At 48.4% G+C, this 18,008-nt stretch overlaps 1 protein-coding gene across 1 annotated transcript in view; it reads left to right on the top strand.

The window, feature by feature from the left end:
* Window positions 1–18,008, top strand: part of DCDC2C (doublecortin domain containing 2C) — a 153,852-nt gene that overhangs the window by 37,009 nt on the left and 98,835 nt on the right. Inside the window, exons 5-6 of the mRNA XM_032294231.1 lie at window positions 15,861–15,998; window positions 17,658–17,721. Coding sequence (XP_032150122.1) covers window positions 15,861–15,998; window positions 17,658–17,721 — 202 coding nt within the window. The remainder of the gene's footprint in view (window positions 1–15,860; window positions 15,999–17,657; window positions 17,722–18,008) is intronic.

Below are 18,008 nucleotides of genomic sequence, written 5' to 3'. Positions count from 1 at the left end.
AAAAGGGAAATAAAGTATCTTGAGATCAACAAAAATGGAAATACATACTAGAACTTATGGGAGTCAGCAAGAACAGTTCTAAGAGTGAATTTTATAAAGAAAAATGTGCATAATGGTCAGGCATGGTGGCTCATGCCTGTAATCCCAGCACTTTGGGAGGCTGAGGTAGGTGGATCACCTGAGGTCAGGAGTTCCAGACCAGCCTGGCCAACATGGTGAAACCTGTCTCTATTAAAAATACAAAAAATTAGCTGAGTGTGGTGGTGGTTGCCTGAAATCCCAGCTGCTCGGGAGGCTGATGCAGGAGACTCACTTGAACTGGGGAGGTGGAGGTTGCAGTGAGCCAAGATTGCACCATTGCACTCCAGCCAGCAAAACTGCTTCAAAAAAAAAATGCTTATATTAAGGAAAAAGAAAGATCTCAAACAACCTAACTTTACACCTCCTAACTTTACATTTTATTAACAGAATGAAAGAAATCATACGATCATCTCAATAGATGCAGAAAAGGCACTGGACAAAATTCAACATCCTGTCACCATCAAAGCTCTCAGCCATTAGTATAGAAAGAATGTATCTCAACATAATAAAAGCCAAATAAGACAAGCCTGCAGCTAACATCACACTCAATGGTAAAAAGCTGAAAGCTTTTCCTCTAAGATTAGGAACAAGGTAAATGTGCCCGCTTGTTCCACTTACATTCAGCATAAGACTGGAAGTCCCAGCAAGGGGAGTCAGACAAGAAAAAGAAACAAAAGGTATCCACATTGGAAAGGAAGAAGTCAAATAATCTGTTTGCAGATGATATGATTTTATATATAGAAAACCCGAGACTGCACCAAAAAACTGTTAGAATAAAAGAATTCAGTAATGTTGCAGGATACTAAACCAACATACAGAAATCAGTTGTGTTCCCACATAATCCCAGTGAGCTGTCTGGAAAAGAAATGACGAGAACAATCCCATTTACCAAAACACCAAAAAGAGTAAAATACTTAGGAATAAATTTAGCCAAGCAAGTGAAAGCTCTCTACACTGAAAACTATGAAACGCTGATGCAAGAACTTGAAAAAGCCACAAATAAATGGGAAGACATCCATGTTCGTAGGTTGGAAGAGTTAGTATTCCTCCAATATTATACCAGAGCGACTGCACCGGTGGGGGTCCTTTTCTGAGGTGAGGGCCCTGCAGAGGAGCAGGTTTGGGTGTTGACAGCAAGATGAAGAATCAACTAACGCATGCCTGTGGGACCCCCGAGGCCTGGGCTGCAGATGGAGCTGGAAGCCGGACGTTTAGACTGGGGATGTGTTAACTCGGTGGCCGGTGGAGCTGTGTGTGTGGATGAGGTCCCATGGAGAAGCCAGGCCGGGTGCATTAGCCGCTGGTCGTCTTGTGAGAATGTGGGGCCGTTGTGGTCAGATTTTTCACAAGAAGGCAGAAACGTCAAGTCATTTAAAACAAAGACAAAAACCCTTCTCTGATCAGTTGCTTTTATGCCCCTATTCTGCCCACAGGCAAGGTTTTGGGTATCCTATAAGGGGAGCTTTGTTTTCCTCAGCAGCTCTTCGGCCTCGGGTTCGCGCTCTTGTGGTCCTGATGCTGGACCGGGTTTCCACCTCTATGTGGCTCTGCCCGTTGGTGCCTTGTCTGACCACTTGGCACTTGATCCTGCCTTTGCCCAGATGTGATTTTTTTGAATTCTTTTTGCCTTGTTTTCTGTGACATGGACTCCTGGCACTCTGCCTGTTCCCTGTCCTGGATCTGGGAACCAGCTGGGGGTGGAGTTCTTGGGAGTAGACTTTGGAGTGGGAGAAAGGGAAGCCACGGAGGAGTGTGCAGAGGAGCTGCAGACTCCGGAGCGGAGGCAGGGTGTGGTGGTGGGCGCCTGGGGTGGCAGAGGGGCCCGGGAGGGCACAGCCTGGAAGCCTGGGCCAGATCCGCTTCCAGGGAACGCCATGGCTGAGGCCGGCGAGATGAGACCTAGAACGTCCTCTCTGACTGCACTTAGCAGGTGGCCACGGGCTCTTTGAGATGGAAGCCAGGTCCTGTGGGCGGGCTTGAGTGGGGGGTGAGAAAGCAGGCATTGGAGTGTAGGGACCACGTAGCTGTGAGGGGGGAGAGTGGGGTGATGCAGGAGATGTGAGCTTGCAGCTTGAGGGGTTCAGGGCAAAGACGTGGTCACTGCTGAACAGGAGGGGCCTGAGCACACCTCTCTCCTGAGGGTGAAGTCCCAGTGGAGGGGAAGAGGGTGAAGGTGGAGGACGGAGTGGGGCACAGGAGCCAGGCCCTGAGCAGGTGGAAGGTGGTGTGACCTGGAGGATGGGTGGATGCGTAAGCTGTGCAAGGTGGGGAGCCACCCTTCCTGCGAGGCAGGGGTGGAGGTGACGATGGGCGCAAGCACAGAAAGCTGTGAGGTAGGTGGGAAGGAAGGTGGCAAATTAATGCCTAATGGACTCTAAAATGGGAAAGTATTGTGTCTTGTGAATGGACAGAGGAGGATGGAGGCAGTGGGAGGGACATGGAAGGGAGGATTGCTGAGCAGGGGTGAGGGCCCTGCTAGACCACGCACTGAAGATTTGCAGCAGAACCAACCCGTAGCTGTGCGTGCTCTCGGGCACTCAGAGCTGAGGATGAGAGAGGAGGCAGACGGGTGGTTGCATGGGGTGAAAGCAGGGAGGGACAGGCAGGGGCGGGGGCTCCTGGCACAGCAGGTGGAGTCGTTGCTGGTGTGGACGGGTAGCCAGAGCCAGTTGGGTGGCCTCAGGCCCAGGGTCTAGCTGTTGTAGCAGATTAGAGGAAGGTGAAATAGGAGAGCGGAAGACTTGGAGGCCACGAAGCTGCAGGGGCGAGGTGGAGACATCCACCTGGGGATGCTTCTGGGCGATGATGAGGTGTGAAGGACTGCCCTTGGGGGAGCTGGGAAGGCGCAGGGGAGATGAAGATCTTCCAGGCAGAGGAGTGGGAAAATGCTGCGCGGCAGGGAGAGGTAGGAGGAGCCGACCGTGGGCAGCCCTCGTCCCTGATGGTAGACGCTGTGGTGGAAGAGCAGAAACGTTTAATCCTGCCTTATGCTTTTGTCAGCTCACTCCCTTGGGGGTAGATTAAAAACATCAAAGAGGGATTTACAGTTACCAGTTGTGAAACCAGCGATGAAAACTGATGAACACTTTCGAGTAGAGCGTAAACTGCTGGGCCGTTTAGAGCAGTGGAGCTATGAGTCATCTTGTAGCAGCAGCGAGGGGCAGGTGGAAGTTAGATGCTTATGCACAAATCAGTACCGGGAATACCCCCATTCCCCAGAGTGCAGCTAGAAATATGAGCGTATTATTCTCAAAGAAATAAAGCTGTGTGCAGCAGGTAGACCTGTGTATATTTCTGGGAGAAGCTAGAAATGATCGTGGAAGAAATTTATCTTTTTTGAGACTTGCTCTGTTGCTGCCCAGGTTGGAGGGCAGTGGTGCAATCTCAGCTCACTGCAACCTCCACCTCCTGGGCTTAAGCAATTCTCCTGCCTCAGCCTCCAGAGTAGCTGGGATTACAGGCACCCACCACTATGCCTGGCTAATTTTTGTATTTTTAGTAGAGATGGGTTTTTGCCCTGTTGGCCAGGCTGCTCTCGAACTCCTGATCGCAGGTGATCTGTCTCGGTGTCCCAAAGTGCTTGGATTACAGGCATGAGACACTGTGCCTGGCCTTGGAATAAATCTTTAGTGCCACATATAGAATGATAGCAGTGAAAGCAGGAGAGAAAATTCTTATATGGTAGAAGTGAGCAAGGGAACAGAATAGTTAAAGGGAAAAAAGGACATTAGATCAATAAGCTAATTTATTTTTTTCCCCTGGACTTAAATTAGTTTTTTATGGTTGGGTTTAGAAAAAGTGCAGAGCTTGGAAATGAAAGAAATGCTTAGAAAGTACAAATACTAAGCTTTAAGGAGTGATGTGATATGCACGCTGCAGAATTTTAAAAGTCCATGTGTGTGCTACTGTTGAATGGGAACTGCGGCTACTGCTTCTCACGCATTTGAGAAATTGTCAGTATTTCTCTGTATTTATCATTCTTTAGATAATGCTAATATGATTCAGCTGAGATTTCCATCACACCTTTTCCTTGTGTGGGTTAGAAACGAAGCCAGTTCTTTTTTTAAGAGCCTCTCTGTCACCCAGGCTCAGTGCAGTGGCTCGATCACAGCTCACTGCAGCCTTGACCTCCTGGGCTCAGAGGATCCTCTCACCTCAGCCTCCTGAGTAGCTGGGTCTACAGGTGTAAGTCACCACTCATGGCTATTTTTTTTTATAGAGATGAGGTCTTGCTGTGTCGTCCAGGTTAATTATTCTTAGTAGTATTAAAATTCCTTGATTCATTGGATAGTTTGAATTTTTAGCATGATGCATCCAAGTAGCCCAGAGAAATACTGAGTGGAATTCTGTGGGTCTCTGTGCAAGATGATTGCTGATCTCGGTTAGAAAAGGTGCTCGTAGCGGCTGTTGGCTGAGTGCCGGGGATGCAGCCGTGGGCAGAGCAGACTCGGCCCTCAGCCCCACTGCAGCCCAGCAGAGAGGAAAGGCGTCAGGTGAGCAGTCACGGTGAGGGAGCGTGTTCGTGAGAGGGAGCACAGCTCCGGGGGAGCCCTGTCTAGGAGACCTCCCAGAAGAGACGTGTGCTCCAAGAACTGGCGGACGTGCAGTAGTCGGGGCAGGAGGGCGCCTTCTCACATCGGCACCCTGCGGGCTCTTGTGCCTCATCCTAGGCCAGGCCCTGGCAGGGAAAGCAGAAGAGGACGGGAACCACAGGGCCCACTCTGAGACAGGAATGATGCTTAGCATGGAATGGGGGACATGGAGGGTGAAAGAGGGCAAGTTGCCCGAGGTTGACAATTCTGAAAATTCTGTCCTTGTCTCCTGCTGGAAGGAAAAGGTGATGAGCTATGCTTGTGAATTTCTCTGAGACTCTACAGTGGAATGATCTCCACTGTCCGTTTTCAGTTTCCCGCTGTCGAGTATATGCTCTGCACCAAACGCTATTCTAGGAGCTGGGAGGTGGTAAACAAAACACCTGGAAGAACGTATTCTGGGACACTCAGAGCCGTGCAGGTTGCTGGGAGACAGATCCGCTAAGGGAAACGGTTATGTTGCAGTAGGAGGCCGTGCTGGGGCCGGGCAGTGAGACGGGAGGGCCTCGAGCTCCGTGGGAGTCTCGGAGCAGAAGGCCCACGTGGCTGGGAGTAGAAGGAGGCGGCGGATCCTGCATTCTGGAGAACTGGATAGTGGAAGTAAGGGAGACATTCTTGGCGGGGGGAACTGAGTGGACCATGGCCTGGCTATAGTGAACCCTGGGCTTTAGAAAATGCTGGGAGATATGCGTGGATACCCAGGGCTGCAGCAGGTGACAGATGGCCTTAGTGGCTATATGCAGAGTTTTACAATGTTTTAAGAGCTAATGAATGCCAGGGCGGGACACACACACACACACACACACACACACACACACACAGACACACACACACACACAGCACACACGTGCTTTCCCATGGCCCATACCTGTGAGCTGGCCCTGTCCCCTCTGAGGCTGGGGCTTCCCACCTCGGTTTCTGTTCAGGGTCCAGTGTCAGTCATGCTGCTCCACATCGTGGGCACAGCTGTCCCTTATCCACCAGTGTGTTTTGAACATCAGCATCCATGATTTAGGTGGCACTCATTTTGGAGAGACTGGTGACCCATGAACTTGAGTTTGCTGATCTTGACTAACCTGATAGGAAAGAGAGAGGTGCCCACCCCAAAGGCAGTGCAAGGTCCGAGGGAGGCGTAGTGGGACATTGCCACGGAGCAGCCTGGCCACCACTGTTCGTGGCAGCTGCTTGCCCAGTGGATGTCACTTCTGGCTCAGCATAGTGTGTCCTGGCCCAGGGAGTAGCTGAATACCAGCTTGGGTGCAATATACCAGCGTGCAGCATACACGCTGGACACGTTGAGTGTGGCCTGATCTCGCCCATCTTGAAGGAGAAGTGATGCCTTTTGCTTCACAACATACCAAACCTTTATTTGTTGATTCAACTAATATTTATTGAGAGCTTGAGGGGTTTCCCTCTAAGCTTTAGGGGAATGGGGTGAGCATGGTTGCCGAGAACCATCTGAGCCAGGAGACCTCCATCCGGACGACCTGAAGGTATTTGAGAGGCAGACACGCAGATAGCACAACAGAGTGGATCCATCCGGGGGACCAACAGCCTGAGAGCCTCTGGGGCTGACAGCTCTCCAGGGAGAAGGCCCCGAGCAGATTCTCATCCACGTGTTTACCCTTAGACAGGTGATTCTTAATACACAGTTGCTCTACACTTACTCATAAGTCAAGAAGATCCCAAGTAGGCAGCTGCTACCTGCCCACCACTAATTACAAACTAAAACTTCTCCTCCACAGAGGAGCCACGGGGGCAGGGTCCACTTAATGCTTCTCAACATCTTCTCCCTTCTTCGTTTCGACGAAGCTAGGTAAGCAAGCACAGCTCTATCTTGGTGAACCATTTCTTGGAGGATTCTGGATTTGCACCTGCAAACTACGCAAAGAGAAAACAGATCAATAATATAATCACAACAGCAATCATAGATCCTCCAGGTGTTTTCATCCAAATTTCGGGCTGCCAGTCCATCAGCAGCTCCCTCAAGCACCTCGGAGCCTGACTGCCTACTCTTACATTTCTTCCTTAAGGAGTCGGGACCCAGAAATCTTTTAGGAAATAGGGCAGAGGTCATTCTTCTGTAACTGCTTCCTGCTGGAAAGGGGCTGGGGGTCTTCTGAGTCCCTCCTCCTTGCTTACTTCCTAAAGGCCTTTCCAGGTGCTGTTTTATTCTGTTCCGATTATGTTCAGTCTCACTTTTTTACAGTTACCAAGGCTAATCTATAACTCTCCTACCACCAAAAGATATGAAGTCTGGTGGTTAACACAGCTCTGGATCTAAAGAGCTTTTATTTCTCGTAAACTTCTGATTCTCTATATTCTCCTTCCCAGACTTTTACTGGTTTTAGGGTCATAGGTATTTTTCAAAGTTCTTTTTATTCAGCTCTTATCATCGGCCATTCTATTTTCGGTCGTGGTCCTACTAGTTCCCCATCTCTCCAGACAATAGAGTTGTTGATCTCTGTATAAATCCTAAATAACTGTAGTTCTTTATCTGCCATCTGAATTCTGTGTTACTATAAGAGGCTGATGGGTGCAATCAATGCTAAGTATCCCCTTAGGGGACCAATAATCAATAATTCCATAGGATTTATTTATACAATCTCTCCAGGTTAATGTTGTTAACTTAGGGGACCATTCTTTATTGGTATTCAGGTTTTGATGGCCAAAACACTGTTACTTTATTTCCCAAATTATTACAGAAAATACTAAGGCCGGAGATCATGAAAGGAAGAAAACAACATATGCCCAATGTGTGAAACTTTCTTTTACTTCTATCTCAACTCCAGAAATACCACTTTGTGATAGTCATCATCATGATTACAGTAATAGGCTGTCCTGCTTTCTTCAGGTTTTCCTCCACTGTTTGTGAAAGTCTCCCAGTTTGACCCCAAGTCAGTGGTGACGTTTGGCGTGTTCTCCTTGTGGGAACGGTACTCCACCTCAATGTTAGTCTCACCATCTCTGCAACTGGGGGGTCCGCTGCAAGTCTTTTTTGGTAACTGGCTCACAGTATGACTTTAAAAATTCTGGATGGTTGGCTGGGTGCGGTGGCTCATGCCTGTAATCACAGCACTTTGGGAGGCTGAGGCAGGTGGATCACGAGGTCAGGAGTTTGAGACCAGCCTGACCAACATGGTGAAACCCTATCTCAAAAAAAAAAAAACAAAATTCTGGATGGTACCCACACCGGTTGTTGATTTGGACCTGTAGAAATACAGGAAAATCCTCTCCCCCCAGGTTATTACCCCTTTCCCGATTCTTTGTGACTGGATCTTGCCACCAGATTGATTGCCTTACAGTTTCTTCCTCGGATTGTTTATTCAGGTGTTGCTCAGTAACTAAATTTTCTAAAGCCTCCAGTTTTTCTTTCTTTGGCGGCCATGGCTCTGTCCATATGGGTTTGTTTGTCATCTGTTTCAAGGCGATAGGCCCTGGAGGTTTAACAATGGCTGCCATCAAAAAGAATATCCTAAGTCCTGGCAAGAGTTTTGCCCTTTAACTTCTGAAAATTCCTTCGGGCTCTGCAAATTTTCTTCCAGCCCCATCCCAGGCACACAGCCCTTATCCTGCATCACTTGGTGGCCTGGGGTGCTCTGTGATTGTTCAGGTATTAGAACCTGAGCTCCCGTTGCTGTAACACATCTCTTCCCCACAAGTCAACAAGGATTTGCATTGTTACAGGACGCACAGTTCCAAGCTGTCCCTCAGGCCCCTCTCAGGTGAAAATGCGACTACTTTGGTACACTTCAGAGGCCTGCCAAACTCCAAGCACATAAAACTGAACATTTTCCACGGGCCAAGAAAGTGGCCAATGTAGGAAAGAAATAGAAACATCTGCTCCAGTACCTACAAATCCTTTAAATTTCTTTCCTTGTATCATATTCTCACATGTAGGATGTCAGTAATTTGATTTACCCAATATGCTGCTCCGTCTTGTTTATGCCTCCAAATGTGCTATGACTTCCCCAGGCTCAACACTCCAAGGAACAGAGGACACTACAATCTGAATTTCCCCTATAAAGTCAGCATCAATAACTCCTGTATAAAGCTGACCCCTTGAACAGTAAGACTAGATCTCCCTAGAAATGAAGGGCCACAAACTCCTGTAGATATTTATGTAGTGGCTCTCCCAGTAAAATGTTTACTCTTCGAGAACTGCATAAATCTGCTGCGCTCCCAGCTGTGGCAGGGAACAAGCATTGTGTAGGGATAAGGGAACAGTTCATACTGCACAGGCCCCAGTTTGGATCAGGCCCGAGGCGGGCCCCTCAACTCCTCTCCTGAAATCAGATTTCCTTCCTTGTCAAATCTTGAACGACACTGATTTACCCAATGCTTTCCTTTTCTCCATCTGGGACACACTCCAGGCTCAGTACCCTTTTGTTTCAAAGATGGTAAAGGCCTTGTTTTTTTTATAAACAAGTTCAGGTTAAAGTATCCCAGGCTATTGGAATCAGCTGGTAAGTAGTAGACACATTTTCTAACAATCCCAGCACACATGGAGGCTCAGGCCCATACTGGCCGATGGCCTGTCCAAACTCCTTCAGCAATTTCAAGAGAAAGGGTTCAAAAGCAACCCGCACTTGCCCCTGCTGATCTTGAGGGTGTACAAAAACTGGAAACTGCCATGCCTTTAAATCTCCCTCTTTTCTCACTTGATTTCTGGCTTGGATGCAGCCTGTTACCGTAATTCTAGGAGTACAAACGCCTGCACTGGTTACCGTAGCTCTAGGAATACACATGCCAGCAGACGTAGAAGTAGAAATATCAGGAGGATCTGGCCATCTTTCTACAAGATACTGAGGGGACGCTGACGTGCACACCTTTTCCTCATTTGACTTTTCACCCTTTTCCTCTATAATTTCTCTACGTACTTCATCACATTCCTCCTCTCCTGAGCCTTTTCCTGAATCCTTTTCCTCATCGTCTGTCTGAAACAGCTCCAGGGCAGAACGCACCAAAGCCCTAACCACACCAACTAAGCCCTGTGTTTGCTTGCTCTTTGTCCCATGTTACCCCAATATGGCCGAGCTCCCCCAGCTGCCACCCTGAGAGAATTTTTTCAAATGTTCTCAGTCTACTTCCGAGTTTTCCCTAACTCACCTGCGAGTCTCCCCGGGCTCCTCCCAAGCTCCCCAATTTACCCTGGGGATTTTTTCCAATAGTACTTTCGGGTTCTCCCTATCTCACCTGGGAGTCTTCCCCTGGGCGCCTTCCTGGCTTCCCCTGACTCACCTAGGAGATTCTTTTCAAACATTCCTGAGATACCTTCAGCTTCATCTCTTTCTCCATTGCTCAGGCAACCCTTCATCGTAGGTTCGAGTACCCACACTTAGGCTCCACTTAACGAGTACCAGCTTGGTCGGGAGACCCCCCACCCAGGTGGCGCTGAAGGTATTGAGAGGGAGGCACCCAGATAGAACAGCAGAGTGGATCTCTCCGGGGACCAACAGCCTGCCAGCTGAGAGGCTGACAGCTTTTCCAGGCTGAAGGCCCCAAGCATATTCTCATCCACGTAGTTATTTGCTCTTAGACAGGTGATTCTTATTAATACACAGGTGCTCTACATTTACTCATAACTCAAGAATATCCCAAGTAGGCAGCTGTAACCCACCTACCACTAATTACAAACTAAAAGGTATCCTCCACAGAGGAGCCATGGGGGCAGGGTCAACTTAATGTTTCTCAACACATGGTCCTCGCAGGGTGGATCTTGTCTGGTGGAGAGACAACAGATTCACGCTCAGGAGCAGACCCCTGAGATATGCCATGCAAGGGGGGACACAGAGAGGAATGAAGCAGGGCAAGGCCTGGGGTGAGTGACGGGGCTGGACAGGGTGGGCTTCTCTGACGAGGCAACATTTGAGAACACATCTGAATGGCACAAAGAAGTAAAACACATCGTGATCTGGGTGGAGATCATCTCCATTAGAAGGACCCTCAGCCGCACAGGCTCTGTGGCTGGAAGCCACCAGTGGCAGGGCAGTGCCTAGGGAAGGAGGGTGGGTGGGAGCTGCTGATCCTGGAAGTGAAGGCTGGCTTGTAGACCTCACTGAGAAGCTTGGGTTTCGAGTGTCGTGTGAATCTATTGGCAGGTTCTGAGCACGGAGTGTCATCACCTGACTATGGGGTGGGTTGGGGGACTTGCCTGGAGGCGCCTGCAGGTGATCCAGGGGAGACCACAGCAGCTGGGGCCAAGGCAGGCAGGTTCTGGCTATGTTTCTGTATGCTATGGGGCTTGCTGATCAACCTCTTCATGTAGGAGTGAGTGAGAGATGGGGTGCGGGGGTGGGGTTGGGGGGGAGGCAATGCGGGAGGGGAGAGGAGGAAGAAGGGGAGGAAGACTCCCAGCCGTCTGATCAGAGCAGCTGGGACACTGTTGGTACCATTCCTAAGGGGGAGGTGGGAGGAGGAACAGGTTTTGGGGAGTTATGAATTAAATTTTGGATGCCCCCTGTTTGCGAGGCATATTGGACATCAGAGTGGAGATGCGCCAGGCTGGATATGTGAGTGTGAAGTCAGGGAAGAGGTCAGGTTGGAGAAACAGACACACAATCTGGGTGTCATGGATGCTATGACGGTTGTGGCACTGGGTGGGATGGAGTTGGTGTTGGAGGAGAGGCCTGAAGACTGAGTCCTGGTCAATAGCCCATCAACCTTGGACATGGTTATTTGTGGACTTGTTGTCTCTCCTCTTCCACATTCTAAGCTCCTTAAAGTTTGGGACCCTGTCTGATACGTCTCTGCTTTTTAGTCCCTTAATAGTGGGGGAACTAGCTGAACTAACGGCTGGGACCCATAGACTTGGAGGCCAGGATTCAGGGTGCCCAATGAGACTGTGCATACATGCAGAGATTCTGAAACCTTAGCTGAAAATCAGATCTATCTTTTAATTGCTACATGGTCTTAAAAAGGAATCTCATTAAACACAAATATTTAAAAATTCCTGTAAGACAGACTGTACCTTTATTTTGGGAAAACAGCCAAATTGGCTGTTTATTGGTAAAGGATATTTAATTTAGAGATATTTACATTTTCTACCATATCCCCAGTCTTTAAGGTTCATTAAAAATCACTTAATAATTGACATTTTTGTAACGTTTTCAGTTTGCAAAACAATTTTGCAAACGGCTCTTTGATTTAGTCCTTACATTTTCTGATACAGGTAACAATAGAAATCCCTAGTGTTTAGCATTTTATGTGGCAAAACACTGTCATTTACGTGCATGATCTCAGTTGTTGTCTGTACTTTTGTTCTTCATTTGCACGAGACTCACACTTCAGCAAGAGCTGCAGTTCTCTGGATGTGATGTCCTGGCCCACATTTCTATGTCTGCATAGGTGTCATCTGAACATATCATACAGGCTCACATTTGCGCGTGGATGCATGTGTCATTTTTCTGTCTGTGACTTCCTTTCTGTCTTATCCCACCAAGGAATTTCTACTTACCCTTCACCCTGGGAGTAGATTTTGTACCTCTCTTAGAAGAAAATGAGGCTGAGATGAGTTTAGGGAAGAGTCTGAGGGGAACGTGCCTGAGCTGTGTGTTCCTCCAGCGTGTGGGCAGCCAGGTGTCCTGCTGGCCCCGTAGGGTTTAAACCAGTGGCATGGCTCTGTCCCCATTTAGGGGGCACCTCCTGAATCCTGCGTGGAGCCATCCAGAGTCCTGTTCTTTAGTATCTATTTTTCCATCCCTGAATGAAAAGAACACGGCTATCTAAAAGCAAACAAATGAACATAAAGACAGCTAGCTTCATTTCTGCAAGGCACCTGCTGCTGGAAGGAAAGCCTGCCACGCTTTTGGTTTATGAGGAGACATTCAAGTTTAGCTTTTTCAGGCACATTTTTCATAGTTACTTCGCTGCTGACAGCTCATTTTCCCTTCCACCTCCCTCCACCCAAGCCATCAGCCCCACTCCTTGTCTCCAGCATTCTGCTCAGGGCTCGGAATCCCTGGACCCACACTGGACGCTGCACACACCTTCTCCCCTGCCAGTCGCTAAGCCTTGGTGATTCTGGGCTGATTGATTTCTGCATCTTCCCCCTCCCCAGCCAAGAACATGAGCTCATTTTTATGTCCCTTGGTCTCCCCTCGGCAGCTCCTATTGCATGGCTATGATCGAGAATTGGAATTTTGGGCTATGAGGAACATGTTTTGTTTGGTCTTAGCTTTTTAAAAAAAGACAACACAGGCCAGGCGTGGTGGCTCATGCCTGTAATCCCAGCACTTTGGGAGGCTGAGGCAGGCGGATCACAAGGTTGAGAGATGGAGACCATCTTGGCCAGCATGGTGAAATGCTGTCTCTACTAAAAATAAAAAAATTAGCTGGGCGTGGTGGTGTGGGTGTGGGGTATCTGCCTGCAGTCCTGGCTACTTTGGAGGCTGAGGCAGGAGAATTGAACTTGGGAGGTGGAGGTTGCAGTGAGCTGAGATCGCGCCACTGCACTCCAGCCTGGCGACAGAACGAGACTCCGTCTCAAAAAAACAAAAAAGGATAATACAAATTGACCTTGTGTTTGGTCACCTTTACTTCACATCATTCTCATAGCGACTCCTGGATTTGCTGTTCCTTTTATTTAACCACGTCCTTTAAAAATGTTCTTGGTGTGGGTCTCTGGCCAATCTCCCGAGGCCTTGTAAGCCTGAGGACATTTTTATCTCGTCCCTTCTGTTTACGTGAGGGTCTGGCTGGCTTTAATGTTCTTTTCTTCTAGATTTTGAAAATATCAGTGTCTCTCCTGTCTGTGCTGCTGCTGAAAGGCCCCAGTCAGTCCTGTCCTGCTGGGCGATGCAGCTGGGTCTTCTGCCCCAGTACCTTTAGGATGCTGTCTGTGACCTCAGGTGTTACACCCAGGTATCTGCCGGCGAGTTTTCCTGTAGTTTCCATTCTTTGACATCTGTGGACTCTTTCACCTGCAGCTATCCTCTTTCCTCAATTCCAGGAAATTAATATTCATGATTTCTACACATATTTTCTCCTTGCACTTTTACTATAACTTCCTTTTGGGATTCTTATCGGCTGTGTTGGCACGGCTGCTCACCCTGGTCTCTCAGCTCTTCCTTTGCAGATCCTGTCTCTTCGTCCCTGCTTTCCTCTAAGTGCGTTCCTCAATTTCACCTCCAGACAGCAGCTAGCGCCTCGTCCACGTCCACATTCTCCGATCCACCCCATCGTGATCTTTCTTTCCAGGACTCGAGTTTCACCTCAGTATTTCTACCTGCTTCTGTTTTATGGTTTCATATTCTTATTCATCCTGGGAATATCTGCCACCTCTTTGATGGCATTTTTTATATTCACGTGTGAATTCTTGGTCCGTCTGTTCCCACCCTTCAGAGCCTTGCTGTTTGGCCCCGGGAGCAGTCGCTGGGAGGACACCTTCTCCTTAGGACCACCGTCAGTGCCCCGTTCCCTGGCCAGGCTTCTGCATGTTCCTGATTTACTCCTGGGGATGCTGGCACCAGCTGTCCAAGTCCACCAGAGGGGACTGACCGTCCCTGGGCCCTGGCGGAGGAGAACAGAATTCCAAGCGCTGGGTGTCCCGTGGAAGCCTCTGCTCCAGCCGGCTGGCTCCCCATGTGCTGCTCCGCCATGCCTCTCCCAGCCTCTTGTCTTGATGCCTCTTGCGTTTTCTCCAGGGTCGTCTCTGCAGCAGCTCTCGGGACAGGGTTCAGAAGCAGCAGAAGCAGCAGCATCAGCCAGAAGCTCGTTAGAAACGCCCTGCACAGGCCTCCTCCCAGGCTTCCTGAGCCGGGAGCCCTGCAGTGGGTGGGGCCCAGCACTCTGCAGCTGGCCTTCCTGGCAGCTCTGATGCCCAGCTCTGCGAGGAATAGGTTCCGTAGATGCTTCCTTTCCATGTCCCCTGCGTTTCTTCTCTTTGCTCCTATTCTTCCTGCCCTAATTTGTTCCTTCCTCTCAGGCTCTTGTGGTAGCTCTGAGTCTCCTCCCATGGGGGCAATCCTTCCTCAGTCACGTCCTGGCCACAGCTGCCCGCTCACTAGCGCTAAAACACAGCCTTTATCCACTCTTCCTTGGAAATCTTCACTCTGACGAAATTAACGATAAATGCCCCTCCCCAGAATTCAAGGCTCTTTGGAAACCGCCCCGTCCTGCTCATTCACAGCTGTGTCTGCGCCTCACCCTCAGTGGCTGTCAGCTCCCCCCCAACCTGGGTTCCAGCTTTTTGCACAGAATCCTCCTGCCCAGATGGCTTCATCCCATTGGTACATGATGAAGTCCCACGCACCCTCCCGACCCTGTTTCAAGTTCCTCCACCTTTGTGAAGACTGCATTGGGTTCATTCAGCCTTTCTTCTCTTGGGCCCCCAGCCCTTTGCACTTCACCTGTCATGTTCGGCTTTGCAGGCTTTTGTGTGCTTCCTGACTCTGGAGAGGCAGAGACCTTCCATGCAAATTTCTATTGAATGCATTGCCTACCTCATCGTCTTATGCATGTGGAGGCTCAGCATTGAATGAATTGAATAGTTTCCTAAATAAACTAGTGAAGGAGTACTTGCCCCAAACGAGTACTGAGTAAAAAGTAGACTAATACTAGCATTATCAGAAAATTGATGAAAGTAATTATTTTTATTAGAATTCAATTCGGAATTCTTGTAAATTATAATTTTCAGAGTAACAAATGTGTCTAACAGGTTAATGTAGAAGAGAAAAATGAACAAATGATATATTTGTTGAATGTTTCTATCTTGCTTTCTGTTGGATCGATCAAGAATAGTAAACTCAAAATCAAAGAAATAAAAAAAAAGTAGACTAATATTAGTCTTTTGGTACTTATAAAAATGCATATTATCTGCTAATACATCCTGGTTTGTTTTCAAAGTAGTTATAACAATATGAGCCAATTTGTGGTAATTTTAGCTGTTATTAGTTAAAATTAATTGAACACTAACCAAGAGTGTAACATGTTCTTGAGAGCCTCTGAGCACTTGTGTATAATTAAAAATACGCTTTAATTTAAAAAAATCTAAAAATGGAAAGCAGGTCTCATCCTGGAAGAGCAGCTCCCATTGGGATTAATTGGCCCATTTGGGTGACCCTGGCTTATGATGAGCGCTGTTTCTCCAGCGGTCCATGCACTAGTCACAGTGTCTGCACACATACCCCAAGCCTTGTGTTACTGATCCTCAAATCTCTATCCCATTTCTTCTTTCTGTTTTTGCAGATTGTTTACAATGGATGGGCATCTATTGGATAACTCAAAGGATTTGCAAGACAATCACTTTTATGTTGCTGCCGGGCTGGAGACCTTCAAGTATTTTCCTTACTGGAAGTCTCCGAGGGTGCCCAGCGAGGTCCAACAGTGAGCATGCTTCATACCTTCCCTTCCTGAGTGCTGGAAACAAATTGCCTTTCCCTAGCATCTCTCCCAAATAGGTCCAGTTCAGCTATTGGTTATTTTTCAGTGGTGAAATGTAATATTCTTACATATGATACAATTTTAGATTTTAAAAATGAGGTGTGGGGGAACTGCTCTTGTATGATGTATTCACAAGGACAGAAAGATCTGCGCTGGGTCTGCTGCTTTTCTCTGGGAAACCCGGAGTCTTAGAGATCGAGACTTGAAATGTGCAATATAGTTTCAGAGCCGATTCTAGGCACAGCATGGCTGCCCGTGGCGCACCCAGTGTGATGCTTTGTTTTCTTGATTTGGCTTGCTTTCCCATACCTAAAATACAGTCTGTGCTGAGTGTCGCTCTCTCCTGGTGAAAAAAGCCATGATTGTCGTAGTCATTCTGGGTGTGGCTAAGCGGGTGCCTCACTGCATGTGTGCTTATGGCCATGAAGCAGTGACCGGCAGGGAGATGAAGGGTGCAGAGACAGGTGGTCCCGGAGCCCATCTGTGGGATTCTTCATTCTCAGCTGTTCAGCCCTGACTGGTGTGTTTGAAATGCATTTCGAGTAGGACACGACTTGAGGGCTTACTAGGAACCTTCCTGGAGCTAGTTCGTCATCAAGTTTTTAATGGTTATTATCTCAAGCAAAGAAAAAGAGCTGTCATTTTCCCTCTCATTGTGGAGCAGGACAGATGGTTTGCACACCATGCAGGTGGCCAGCCTTCCTCTACACCTGAGGTTTTGTGGCACGAGCGCCTTCTGCATTTGGAGAGCTTGAACCTCCATTGAGGGCGCAGCGTCCGGGATGGCCTCCTCCCATGCTGCTTCATGTGCTGCTAGGGTTTGTCCTTCAAGGCAGAGAAAGGCTCCCTTTGTCCTGTCTACCGAGGACAACCCCACAGAGTTTGGTATCCAGGCAGATGGTTAGGTTGGAGTCCCACCTGCGTGCCTGGCACACGTGGCTATTTCTTGATTTTATTGACTTAATTCGTGCTAATAGTCCTGATGCACAGTGAGGAGAAGCACCTCGGGGCTGTGGAGTGGAGTCGTTCTTTCTACCTGCCCCTACGTGTTTCCCACCTCGCAATGTGTTTTGCTTTTTGCCATCATCTGTTCATCGGGAAGCCCTGACTGAGTCTGAGTGGCTTAAATGTCTTTTTCCTTTGCTGAAGTTGTTGAGCTTAGGGTCAACAGGAGGCTGCATGCCATCGTACAGAAACTGAAGCTCATGTGGCTTACACAGAATAGACCAAGGAGGTGCTGTTTTGCAGAGAATCCTGGGGTAGAAGCATTTCCAAATCTGAGTAGCAGCTGTTGGAGAAATCCTCACTAAAGAGGAACTGGAAATGGGATGCCTGCACTTGCAGAGGCGGCGGGTGGGCAGGGGATCTGGGCTGTGGTAGAAGGAGGATGGGCCATCTGATCTCCAGGAAGGAAATCCAGCAGATTCCTGGGGTGCTTTCTGTTTCTGAGGCCGGGAAATCACTGCTGCATGAGCCATGTCCCCTGTGGACAGCTTGCTCCTCCTCATGGTCACTCCCCTCCTAAAGACCAGGCAGCCTACATTTTATAGAGATAACTCCGCAGGGAGTTACATTTCAAGTTGAATATCTTTTGTCTTGCAGAAGGTATGCGAATGTTGAAAAACACCTACAGAGAAAGAAAAAAGTAAATAACGTTTTAAAACAAGTAAGTAACTTGTTCCTGATTCTGGCGCCTCCTGGCATTAACAAGGGCACAGTGCCGTGTGAGGACCTGGGCTGTAAACAGAGCTTCCTGGACCAGCATCAGTACCAGGCTTATAAAGAAAAAGCCGGTGCACTCCTGAGAATGGTGTAACAGAGAGGAAGTTTATGCTTGCAGCACAGAGCCCAGAGCTGAGAGGTACACACAGGCATTTGTAATGCAACCCAGTAGGTGTGAAGACAAAAATATATTTGAACTCTTATGAGACGAGAGGAGAGTAATTGATTCAA

Source organism: Sapajus apella, unplaced genomic scaffold, assembly GCF_009761245.1.
Source record: "Sapajus apella isolate SASKATOON/1434 unplaced genomic scaffold, GSC_monkey_1.0 scaffold31, whole genome shotgun sequence".
Classification (NCBI taxonomy): domain Eukaryota; kingdom Metazoa; phylum Chordata; class Mammalia; order Primates; family Cebidae; genus Sapajus; species Sapajus apella.
Note: the sequence above shows the minus strand (reverse complement) of the source record. Positions and strands in the feature narration are given on the sequence as shown.